Raw genomic sequence first — 13,244 nt, forward strand, 5'->3', positions numbered from 1 at the left:
CGTAGGTAAGAACAAAATCTACGAGTGCTCCAGAGCACTCTTAGGGTGGCCTATTTGTTCTTAAGTGTGACAAGTTCCCTTACTTCTATTGTCAAATGTTAAATTAATATCATAGATAGATATCGCTTTATTCGAACGCTTTAGGCTACCTCAGCAGTCCCCCCTTTTTCAAACTTACGTTTTGACATTATCTATTTCCCCCGCGGGATAATACGAATTTCTCTTCTGTAATCTGTTTGTTTTCTCCATGTGTTTGATGTTTGGCTTTTCCGCCGAAATTGTGCCCTTATATGGGGAATTAAGGGCGTTTACCTATGCAAATTACGGAATTAAGGGTGTTTACATATGCATATCGGGGAAATAAGGGCGTATTAATATGCAAATTATGATAGACACGCACGCGCTAACCATTTGGCATTCAGCAACTTAACAACAGCAGGTGGGAACAATTTGGCCGTTTAAGAACACGTCATGAATTTGAATGGACTCCTCTTAGGAAATCACTTCGGAAGAAAGATAAGAGGAAAAGTTAGGAACTTATTGCTGAATAGGGCCCATTGAGTCTATGAGAGTGCTAAAACTGCCAGGAGTTAATGCAGGTATCATAAGATTAAACATACAATCTATTAAATATCCCAACATTTTAGGAATTAATCCAATATATAATTCTACACATTGGGCCCCATTCAGCAACAGTTCTTAAGAACAAATTTTATTCTTAGATATATAGATAGTACTTTATTGATTCCTTCAGGAGAGTTCCTTCAGGAAAATTAAAAATCTTAGGCCCACTTACGAAGTTTTTAAGGAGATTTTTGTATTCACCAATGTTTTCTTAGCTGGGATTTGTTCGTAGGTAAGAACAAAATCTACGAGTGCTCCAGAGCACTCTTAGGGTGGCCTATGTGTTCTTAAGTGTGACAAGTTCCCTTACTTCTATTGTCAAATGTTAAATTAATATCATAGATAGATATCGCTTTATTTGAACGCTTTAGGCTACCTCAGCAGTCCCCCCTTATTTTAAACTTACGTTTTGACATTAAATATTTCCCCCGCGGGATAATACGAATTTATCTTCTGTAATCTGTTTGTGTTTTCTCCGTGTGTTTGATGTTCGGCTTTTCCGCCGAAATTGTGCCCTTATATGGGGAATTAAGGCATTTTATCTATGCAAAGTACGGAATTAAGGGTGTTTACATATGCATATCGGGGAAATAAGGGCGCATTTATATGCAAATTATGATAGACACGCACACGCTAACCATTAGGCATTCAGCAACTTAACAACAGCAGGTGGGAACCATTTGGCCGTTTAAGAACACGTCATGAATTAGAATGGACTCCTTAGGAAATCACTTCGGAAGAAAGATAAGAGGAAAAGTTAGGAACTTATTGCTGAATAGGGCCCATTGAGTCTATGACAGTGCTAAAACTGCCAAGAGTTAATCTATTAAATATCCCAACATTTTAGGAATTAATCCAAGATAAAATTCTACACATTGTACCCCATTCAGCAAGCGTTCTTAAGAACAAATTTTGTTCTTAGGCCCACTTAGGAAGTTTTTAAGGAGATTTTTGTATTCACCAATGTTTTCTTAGCTGGGATTTGTTCGTAGGTAAGAACAAAATCTATGAGTGCTCCAGAGCACTCTTAGGGTGGCCTATTTGTTCTTAAGTGTGACAAGTTCCCTTACTTCTATTGTCAAATGTTAAATTAATATCATAGATAGATATCGCTTTATTCGAACGCTTTAGGCTACCTCAGCAGTCCCCCCTTTTTCAAACTTACGTTTTGACATTATGTATTTCCCCCGCGGGATAATACGAATTTCTCTTCTGTAATCTGTTTGTTTTCTCCATGTGTTTGATGTTCGGCTTTTCCGCCAAAATTGTGCCCTTATATGGGGAATTAAGGGTGTTTACCTAGGCAAATTACAGAATTAAGGGTGTTTACATATGCATATCGGGGAAATAAGGGCGTATTAATATGCAAATTATGATAGACACGCACGCGCTAACCATTAGGCATTCAGCAACTTAACAACAGCAGGTGGGAACAATTTGGCCGTTTAAGAACACGTCATGAATTTGAATGGACTCCTCTTAGGAAATCACTTCGGAAGAAAGATAAGAGGAAAAGTTAGGAACTTATTGCTGAATAGGGCCCATTGAGTCTACGAGAGTTAATGCAGGTATCTTTAGATTAAACATACAATCTGTTAAATATCCAACATTTTAGGAATTAATCCAAAATATAATTCTACACATTGAGTCTATGAGAGTGCTAAAACTGCCAAGAGTTAATCAATAGTCAACATAACTGTGTGCACCTTTTTAAACATCACAAAATGCTTTTCTTTTTGAGGAAGTTAGATTTTGAGTTTTGTTGTTTGTTTTCTTTGCTGCTATTTTAACTGTTTTTAAAAAAAATACATAAACAAGGTTGTTTTTGTTTAGCACTTTGCCTTTCCTTTCTTTTAAATGGACAACATTTTATGAGTCATTGTTATTTTTGTAACAGCTGAATGAGCAGCACAGTGACAGTAAAAATAAATATTTATGAATGAATTAGTCATCTTTGTCGTTCGTAAGCACATGCCTAAAATAACTTAAGCTTGATCCATTAAATACATTATTACCTGATTAGTCAACTAATCGTTGACTCAACGGGGTGTGTGGAGGGTGTTGTGTTGCTTTGCATGTATAAATCTATAGAGCCCAAATATAAGATAGATCAAGGGTTCTTCACCTTCTCCATTCCAGAGTGGCCCGCAGTCCACTCAGATATTAACATTGAATAAGTCATTTTACTCTTGATTTTAATCATTCAATATCTTACCTACTTACAGCTTACAACTTTGTCAAATGACATGAAACCATGTGTTAATCACAAAAGATTATTATTTATTTAACACATACACATACTTGCCAACCTTGAGACCTCCAATATCGGGAGGTGGGGGGGGGGGCGTGGTTGGAGGCGTGGTTATTTACAGCTAGAATTCACCAACTCGAGTATTTCATATATATTTCATATATATATATATATATATATATATATATATATATATATATATATATATGTATGTATGAAATACTTGACTTTCAGTGAATTCTAGCTATATATATATATATATTTTTAAATTTTATTTACATAGGGGACGGCGTGGCGAAGTTGGTAGAGTGGCTGTGCCAGCAATCGGAGTGTTGCTGGTTACTGGGGTTCAATTCCCACCTTCTACCTTCCGAGTCACGTCCGTTGTGTCCTTGGGCAAGACACTTTACCCTTTGCCTCTGATGGCTGCTGGTTAGCGCCTTGCATGGCAGCTCCCGCCATCAGTGTGTGAATGTGTGTGTGAATGGGTAAATGTGGAAATACTGTCAAAGCGCTTTGAGTACCTTGAAGGTAGAAAAGCGCTATACAAGTATAACCCATTTATCATTTATTTTATCATAGAAAAAAATAAAAAATACTTGAATTTCAGTGTTCCAGTGGCTATCCATTAGATGGCAGTATTGTCCTGTTTAACTTCTCCGTTCATGATGAGTATATCATTTCGGCCGCCATGTCTGTAATTTCCTCGTTCTTCTGCTTCGTCTCCTTGTTGTGTGCGCAGTTGTGCACTCTATAAAAGTCCTAGATGTTATGACGTCTTTGGGCAGGCAAGCTGTTTATTTTGTGGGAAAGCGGACGTGAGAACAGGCTGTCCCCACTCAGTCTCAGGTCCGCATTGAGCTGGAGGGGGCGTGGCCTCCAGCTCCGGCTGAATACCGGGAGTTTGTCGGGAGAAAATCTCTGCCGGGAGGTTGTCGGGAGAGGCGCTGAATATCGGGATTCTCCCGCTAAAAACGGGAGGGTTGGCAAGTATGCACATACACCTTAGGCATAGCTCAGGCTGATTAGAAAAACAAGTATTAACCACATATACTGAATAAGAACGTACTCACAAATAGCTGACAAACTAAATTTACATACAATTATGTTGTGTTAAAATGAATAAACTAAATTAATATTGAATGTATTTCTTTACTAAACTGTCAATAAAACACAGCTTCACCACTTTAGTCATAATTGTTGCACTTAAGAGACTTCCCTATGACTTTAGCTCCATACTTCTTTTGTTTGTTCGAGATTGTCATTACTGCCACAAGTGGTGGAAAAGTGTATTACAACTGAGTGTCAGTGTGGTCTGAACAGACCACAGTAGAAACATATTTTTTTAGTGACTCTTTGGCCCAACAATGCCCTATGGTTAAAAAACACTGAGATAGATCTTTTTCACATTTTTTCAATACAGTTTTTTAAGTTGTCTCATAGGTCCTTAGAGGGGAACTGCACTTTTTTGGAATTTTGCTTATCGTTCACAATCGATATGAAAAACATGACGACGGATGTATTTTTTTCTAGTGCATTCTAACTTGTTACTAAACAGCTGAGCCCATTAAACCCAATAAATAACCATCCAAAAAGCACCAACAATACTCCATTTACATTTTGTGACTAGAATATTCACCAAGTATTAGTTAATATTGTTATTATAAGCGCTAACGCAGACAAACTATTTATAGCGGCGCCGTAACCACAAGCTTGCGTGCTAATGTTGACATGATCGACTGATCAGCTGCTTCCTCACTTCCTTGCTCGTCAAACTTTATTCTAGATCATAAATCATGCCTCTAGAACAGTGGTTTTTAACCTTGTTGAAAGTACCGAACCCCACCAGTTTCATATGCGCATTCACCGAACCCTTCTTTAGTGAAAAATAAAATGTTGTTTTTTTTCAAATTCAAGACAAAGTTATGTGTTTTTGGTAACACTTTAGTATGGGGAACATATTCTAAGTAACAAAGACTTAATTTAGAGTTATTTGGTTTGGGTTAGGGTTATTTGGTTAGGGCAGGGGTCGGCAACCCGCGGCTCTAGAGCCGCATGCGGCTCTTTAGCGCCGCCCTAGTGGCTCTCTGGAGCTTTTTCAAAAATGTATGAAAAATGGAAAAAGATGAGGGGAAAAAAATATATTTTTTGTTTTAGTATGGTTTCTGTAGGAGGACAAACATGACACAAACCTCCCTAATTGTTATAAATCACACTGTTTGTATTAAACATGCTTCACTGATTCGAGTATTTGGCGAGCGCCGTTTTGTCCTACTAATTTTGGCGGTCCTTGAACTCACCTTAGTTTGTTTACAAGTATAACTTTCTCCGACTTTCTAGGATGTGTTTTATGCCACTTCTTTTTCTGTCTCATTTTGTCCACCAAACCTTTAACGTTGTGCATGAATGCACAAAGGTGAGTTTTGTTGATGTTATTGACTTGTGTGGTGTGCTAATCAGACATATTTGGTCACTGCATGACTGCAAGCTAATCGATGCTAACATGCTATTTAGGCTAGCTATATGTACATATTGCATCATTATGCCTCATTTGTAGCTATATTTGAGCTCATTTAGTTTCCTTTAAGTCATCTCAATTCAATTTATGTCGACACACTATCTGTATGTAATATGGCTTCTAATTTGTTGCGGCTCCAGACAGATTTGTTTTTGTATTTTTGGTCCAATATGGCTCTTTCAACATTTTGGGTTGCCGACCCCTGGGTTAGGGTTATAATAAGGCCATGCCGAATAAGGCATTAATAAGTACTTAATAATGACTAGTTAAGAGCCAATATGTTACTAATTTGCATGTTAATAAGCAACTAATTAATGGTGAATATGTTCCCCAGACTTAAGTGTTACCATGTTTTATTACTGGTGCACAAAATGAACCGTGCATGAACATCACCTTGTTCAAACAACAAAACCAACACAGTGCATAAACTCACAACAAATGACACAACTGCAAATCAGTCTGACTTCTGCTGTTGCCGTATCCGTAATACGCCGATAGGGAGAAGTTTTTATTTACACGATGAGTCGGGTGTGTCTTCACCTCCGCCGAACCCCTGAGCCCGACTCACCGAACCCCTAGGGTTCGATCGAACCCAGGTTAAGAACCACTGCTCTAGAAGAATGAGGACGTATTCCGACATGTTGGTACACTTTGACAGCCAATTTAGACCCGGGGAATGGCAAGAGCGACACAAAAGGAGGCTTGGTTTCACCTCAATTTTATTCGTGAGGATTATGAGTCATTCTTCATCTAAATGGGAGTATACGAACATCTTAGCAGTTGGAATCCTAATGACAGCAGACCTTATACTGTAAGTGATGTTTTTATTAATTTAATCAGTGATGTTGTTGGAAAAAAAAAAAGCAAATGTGAGGCGTTTTTGAAAATAATGTGCCGCGTATGCTTAAAATTATCAAAATACGTAAATATTAAATGTTATCATAATTTGCCCGTTACTACATTACAAGGGCTTTATAGGCAGAATAGAGCGGCTCCCATAGGCTCCATTGTAAGCGGACTTTTGATCGCATTTCTTTATTTATAATGCATTAAAAAAATACATCCGTCGTCGTTTCTTTCATAATGATTATGCACAATAGGTAATATTCCAGAAAATTGCAGTTCTCGTTGAGGGACAAAATATTAGAAACACTTTAGTGCATTTCTACATTACAGTTGTTCTTTTTTAAATCAAACTGAGCATTGTCGGGGTTGTCTAGACTAGTGTTTTTCAAACTTTTTTGAGCCAAGGCACATTTTTTGCGTTGAAAAAACCCGGAGGCACACCACCAGCAGACATCATTAAAAAACTAAAGTCAGTTGACAGTAAAAAGTTGTTGTCGCAATTGTTGGATATGACTTTAAAGCATAACCAAGCATGCATCAATATAGCTCTTGTCTCAAAGTAGGTGTACTGTCACCACCTGTCACATCACGCCGTGACTTATTTGGACTTTTTTGCTGTTTTCCTGTGTGTAGTGTTTTAGTTCTTGTCTTGCGCTCCTATTTTAATGGCTTTTTCTCTTTTTTTGGTATTTTCCTGTAGCAGTTTCATGTTTTCCTTTGAGCGATATTTCCCGCATCTACTTTGTTTTAGCAATCAAGAAGATTTTAGTTGTTTTTATCCTTCTTTGTGGGGACATTTTTGATGTCATGTTCGGATGTACATTGTGGACGCCGTCTTTGCTCCACAGTAAGTCTTTGCTGTCGTCCAGCATTCTGTTTTTGTTAACTTTGCAGCCAGTTCAGTTCTAGTCTCGTTCTGCATTACCTTCTCTAAGCTTCAATGCCTTTTCTTAGGGGCACTCACCTTTTGTTTATGTTTGGTTTAAGCATTAGACACCTTTTTACCTGCATGCTGCTTCCCGCTGTTTCAGACATCTACAAAGCAATTGCTGCCACCTACTGATATGGAAGAGTATTACACGGTTACTCTGCCGAGCTCTATACAGCACCGACACTCAACAACAACACATCATTTGCAAACTAGAATTACTGGTTTGCAAAAAACATGTTTAACCCAAATAAGTGAAATTAGCTCATCTCCCACGGCACACCAGACTAGTGCCGTGCACAGTGGTTGAAAAACACTGGTCTAGACAGCCATTAACTACAATGTGTCACAAAGAAAGAAGCTATTAAGTGTCTAACAAGGCTGACAATATTTCGTTATGCCTCCCAATACAAATGTTATGTTAAATTATATTTGGTTAAGAACACTATACTTCCTGTTTGGATTTTTCCAGCATCGCAGTGGGCTGCTCATCCCGTTCTTCTGCTACCAGATGTTTGACTTTGCTCTCAGCTGCCTGGTGGCCTGCAGCTCTCTCACCTACCTGCCCAGGATACAGGAGTACCTGGACCAACTGGTTAGTTCACTGAGTTACTGCAGGCGTTGTCATCACAGGTTGCATGTTGACAAACCACTCCTTAATTGGGTCTATTTAAAGGAGTCCAAGACAATCGTTGTTAGGCGTTTCAGTGGTTTATTGTTTTTCTAACACTTGTTTTCTTTCTTCTCTTCAGCCGGATTTCCCCTACAAGGATAACCTGTTGTCTCTGGACCCTCGGTTCCTGTTTTTCTTTGTAGTGGTCCTCTTTACCTTCCTCATTGTCCTAAAGGTACCTTTTACTTTAGGTTACTTTTAAGGCAACACATAGCATATTATTATATTGTTACCAGCAATGTATGCGTTTTTCTGGTCTAGTGAAAAGATGCATAGAGAGCTTCTGGAATGTGCCAACACAACACACAACACTGTCTTACTGCAACTTACCTGGCACTATAGCCTTTTTAAAATAACCAAAAACCAGTGAAGTTGGCACGTTGTCTAATTCGTAAATAAAAACAGAATACAATGATTTGCAGAGCCTTGAATAGACTGCAAAACAAGATATTTAATGTTTGAACTGAGAAACACATTTTTTGGACTCGTCAGATCACAGAACACCTTTCCACTTTGCATCAGTCCATCTTAGATGAGCTCGGACCCAGCGAAGCCGGCGGCGTTTCTGGGTGTTGTTGATAAATGGCTTTCGCTTTGCATAGTAGAGTTTTAACTTGCACTTACAGCAGTGTTTGCCACACATTCATTTATTTGTGGCGGCCCGCCACGAAAGAATTACGTCCACCACAAATACAATTTTTTTTTTTTGTCCTGTCCAGCTTCTCAGGCAAATCATATAGTTGATGTAGATGCCCATATAGGCTGTTCAGATTTACTTTACAAAAGAGAAGTGTAGGATACTTCTCTTGTTGCCTTATTTGTATTTGACCACTACTGTTTTCTGTTTATTTGTTACTGACTGTGGCAGGACACCTCTGCCTCTGTTTCACTTTATGTTGCTGGTAAATAATATGGTTGTAGTAGTAGGCTAAAGTTAAATTATTTAGTATGCACTAATTAAAGGGGCAGAGCTTTAAGAGACATTTTAGCTTTTATATTTTATAAGATATATTTTTTGTAAGAACCACAATTAATAAATATTTTCCAGTGAATAACTTATTGTTCAAATCTGTATATAAATATGTACATAAAGTGTTGTAATTATATTGTAAAATGGATGGATGGATGGACCTTTAAAACAAAACTGTTATTATTAATTAGTAAATATACATTTTTTGAGCCTTTTTAGAGAAAATCATATCATTCTAGTAATTATGAAAATTACTCGATGATGTCATGGTGACCACGCCCATAGCCACACCGCCACAGGTATCTTGGCAGTTTATGGGAAACACTGTACAGATATAGCGACAAACTGTAGTTACTGACAGTGGTTTTCTGAAGTGTTCCTGAGCCCATGTGGTGATATCCTTTACACACTGATGTCGCTTTTTGATGCAGTACCACCCGAGGGATTGAAGGTCCATCATAGGGACGGCGTGGAGAAGTTGGTAGAGTGGCTGTGCCAGCAATCGGAGGGTTGCTGGTTACTGGGGTTCAATCCCCACCTTCTACCTTCCTAGTCACGTCCGTTGTGTCCTTGGGCAAGACACTTCACCCTTTGCCTCTGATGGCTGCTGGTTAGCGCCTTGCATGGCAGCTCCCGCCATCAGTGTGTGAATGTGTGTGTGAATGGGTAAATGTGGAAATACTGTCAAAGCGCTTTGAGTACCTTGAAGGTAGAAAAGCGCTATACAAGTATAACCCATTTATCATTTATTTATTTATATCATTGCTTACATGCAGTGATTTCTCCAGATTATCTGAACCTTTTGATGATATTACGGACTGTAGATGGTGAAATCCCTAAATTCCTTGCAATAGCTGGTTGAGAAATGTTGTTCTTAAACTGTTGGACAATTTGCTCACGCATTTGTTCACAAAGTGGTGACCCTCGCCCCATCCTTGTTTGTGAATAACTGAGCATTTCATGGAGGCTGCTTTTATACCCAATCATGGCACCAACCTGTTCCCAATTAGCCTGTTCACCTGTGGGATGTTCCAAATAAGTGTTTGATGAGCATTCTTCAACTTTCTCAGTCTTTTTTTCCACTTGTGCCAGCTTTTTTGAAACATGTTGCAGGCATCAAATTCCAAATGAGCTAATATTTGCAAAAAATAACGTTTTCCAGTTCGAACGTTAAGTATGTTGTCTTTGCAGTCTATTCAATTGAATATAAGTTGAAAAGGATTTGCAAATCATTGTATTCTGTTTTTATTTACCATTTACACAACGTGACAACTTCACTGCTTTTGGATTTTGTGTTTGGATTGTGAAAGGTGGGGGTTATCATTAATAACAGGCATAAGGAGTTAGCACATTTATTTTAATTCCAATCCAGCTAAACTCGCAAAGTGTACTTGCCTACTGCTTGAATGAACCAGAATATTGGTATCGGGTGCATCCGAGCATACAGCAAATATGTGTGTGTGTGAAAGCGCCCAGTAGGGCGTTTAATTGCAGGATTGAAGTCATTCTTGTGTACATTTGTCATTGCAGGCATACTTGATGAACTGCGTGTGGAACTGCTACAAGTACATCAAATACAGGGGCCAGCCGGATATCAGCGTCTTCCTCTCTTTTGAGAATCAGCCCCAGGTTAGTAAACAAGCTCAGAATGATCAAAGTAACAATATGGAACAGTGTGAATTCAAACAAGCGCCGTAAAGTCATTACACTGATGCACTGACTTGTAAGAAGTTGAATAGCATCACTTAGTGTCGCCATGGTGATCTATAGATATGGGGGTCGGATAAAACCGGCTCGCATCTAAAATCTCTGATATAATCACAATGGATTGTATTTATGTCGCGTTTTTATGGACACCGAAAGCGCTTTACAGAGAGAACTGAGAACCCAATCATTCATTCACTCCACATTCACACATGATGGTGGTAAGCTACGGGTGTAGCCACAGCTGCCCTGGGGTAGACGGACCAATTTGCGCCTACGGCCCCTCCAACCGCCGTCCCACAAGCTCCGATAAAAGTACTTGCATAAATCTGGACAGCCAGTTAACATCTAAATGTCCTCTGATAAACTCAGAAGTTTGGTCTTTTCTTGTGTTTTAGTCAAGTCATGTTCAAAAGGTAAACATTTGAGGCCAGACCTGGGCAAATTAAGGCCCGGGGGCCACATGCAGCCCGTTGAGCTTTTCAATCTGGCCCGCCGGACATTCCCAAATAATTCCCAAAGATCTTTAAGATGGAAAGTGTAGCTGCTATTATGATGTGCAGTGATGTTTTCTAATGACCGTAAGTCTTGAACTATACCAAGTATTTCAATGGTTGGAATCTGCGCTTTTGCATGATATACTAGTTACTATGGTCATCTATTTAGTTACTATGGTAATCTAATTAGTTACTATGGTCATCTAAGTGACAGCAGCTCAGACGAGGCACCAAGCAGTGTGGGTGGGGAGCGTTTCCACAGAGTGTCAGCCTGAAATGTGGGTGTCAGGGACAGACGCGGAAGGAGATTTTTTAAAAAGTTCTTCAGCTTAGTGATTTATCAGATGTATCAGATTGTAGGTGGGTTTTTTTTTTACCCTTCACGTTCATATTTCGCTGTGTTTGTTGCATTTTTGTTGCGTTTCGCTTGATTGTAAAATATGTCGATCGAGAGGGTTGTGACGTTCATATGTTGTCAATTATCAGTGTTTTATCGTTTATAGTTAATATTGTAAATCTCACATTCTTTAGTTTTATGTACATTCTGGGTGTCTCATTCAGTAAAAAAAAAAAAGTATAATTCCATTCTGTTTTTTTAAGGCGCTCTGTCATAACGTTTTTAGCTTCCAATCAGATATTATTGTGAGGTTTTGTTCCTAAAAAATAGATATACCGGCCCCCAGACAATTTTTTTTCTCTAAATTTGGCCCCCCGGGTCAAATTATATGTTAGGCTATATGCTACTAGGAGCTAGCAGCTAAGCACACAAGCCAGACAAAAGTGTCTTTAATTGCCCCATATAGCAGTCTAAAACATGACCTTTGTCAATGTAAACAAGTATTGATAAAACTACAGTTGCATATTATTTACAGATAAAAAGTCTCCAAAGCGGAACGTTACACTAGAAAGTAGAGATGTCCGATAATGGCTTTTTTGCCAATATCCGATATTGTCCAACTCTTAATTACCGATTCCAATATCAACTGATACCGATATATACAGTCGTGGAATTAACACATTATTATGCATAATTATGTTGTGATGCATTAAACAATGTAACAAGGTTTTCCAAAATAAATCAACTCAAGTTATGGAAAAAAATGCCAACATGGCACTGCCATATTTATTATTGAAGTCACAAAGTGCATTATTTTTTTTTAACATGCCTCAACATGCCTCAGGAGGAACAGTGTGGTTTTCGTCCTGGTTGTGGAACTGTGGACCAGCTCTATACTCTCGGCAGGGTCCTTGAGGGTGCATGGGAGTTTGCCCAACCAGTCTACATGTGTTTTGTGGACTTGGATAAGGCATTCGACCGTGTACCTCGGAAAGTCCTGTGGGGAGATTCTCAGAGAGTATGGGGTATCGGACTGTCTGATTGTGGCGGTCCGCTCCCTGTATGATCAGTGTCAGAGTTTGGTCCGCATTGCCGGCAGTAAGTCGGACACGTTTCCAGTGAGGGTTGGACTCCGCCAAGGCTGCCCTTTGTCACCGATTCTGTTCATAACTTTTATGGACAGAATTTCTAGGCGCAGTCAAGGCGTTGAGGGGATCCGGTTTGGTGGCTGCGGGATTAGGTCTCTGCTTTTTGCAGATGATGTGGTCCTGATGGCTTCATCTGGCCAGGATCTTTAGCTCTCACTGGATCGGTTCGCAGCTGAGTGTGAAGCGACTGGGATGAGAATCAGCACCTCCAAGTCCGAGTCCATGGTTCTCGCCCGGAAAAGGGCGGAGTGCCATCTCCGGGTTGGGGAGGAGACCCTGCCCCAAGTGGAGGAGTTCAAGTACCTCGGAGTCTTGTTCACGAGTGAGGGAAGAGTGGATGGTGAGATCGACAGGCGGATCGGTGCGGCGTCTTCAGTAATGCGGACACTGTATCGATCCGTTGTGGTGAAGAAGGAGCTGAGCCGGAAGGCAAAGCTCTCAATTTACCGGTCGATCTACGTTCCCATCCTCACCTATGGTCATGAGCTTTGGGTTATGACCGAAAGGACAAGATCACGGGTACAAGCGGCCCAAATCAGTTTCCTCCGCCAGGTGGCGGGGCTCTCCCTTAGAGATAGGGTGAGAAGCTCTGCCATCCGGGGGGAGCTCAAAGTAAAGCCGCTGCTCCTCCACATCGAGAGGAGCCAGATGAGGTGGTTCGGGCATCTGGTCAGGATGCCACCCGAACGCCTCCCTAGGGAGGTGTTTAGGGCACGTCCGACCGGTAGGAGGCCACGGGGAAGACCCA

The 13,244-nt window shown here is 39.9% G+C and overlaps 1 protein-coding gene across 1 annotated transcript in view; it reads left to right on the forward strand.

Moving 5' to 3' along the window:
- Positions 1-13,244, forward strand: part of laptm4a (lysosomal protein transmembrane 4 alpha) — a 40,838-nt gene that overhangs the window by 22,506 nt on the left and 5,088 nt on the right. Inside the window, exons 4-6 of the mRNA XM_062033980.1 lie at positions 7,640-7,762; positions 7,920-8,015; positions 10,341-10,439. Coding sequence (XP_061889964.1) covers positions 7,640-7,762; positions 7,920-8,015; positions 10,341-10,439 — 318 coding nt within the window. The remainder of the gene's footprint in view (positions 1-7,639; positions 7,763-7,919; positions 8,016-10,340; positions 10,440-13,244) is intronic.

The sequence above is a fragment of the Entelurus aequoreus genome, linkage group LG23 (assembly GCF_033978785.1).
Source record: "Entelurus aequoreus isolate RoL-2023_Sb linkage group LG23, RoL_Eaeq_v1.1, whole genome shotgun sequence".
In the NCBI taxonomy this organism is placed as follows: domain Eukaryota; kingdom Metazoa; phylum Chordata; class Actinopteri; order Syngnathiformes; family Syngnathidae; genus Entelurus; species Entelurus aequoreus.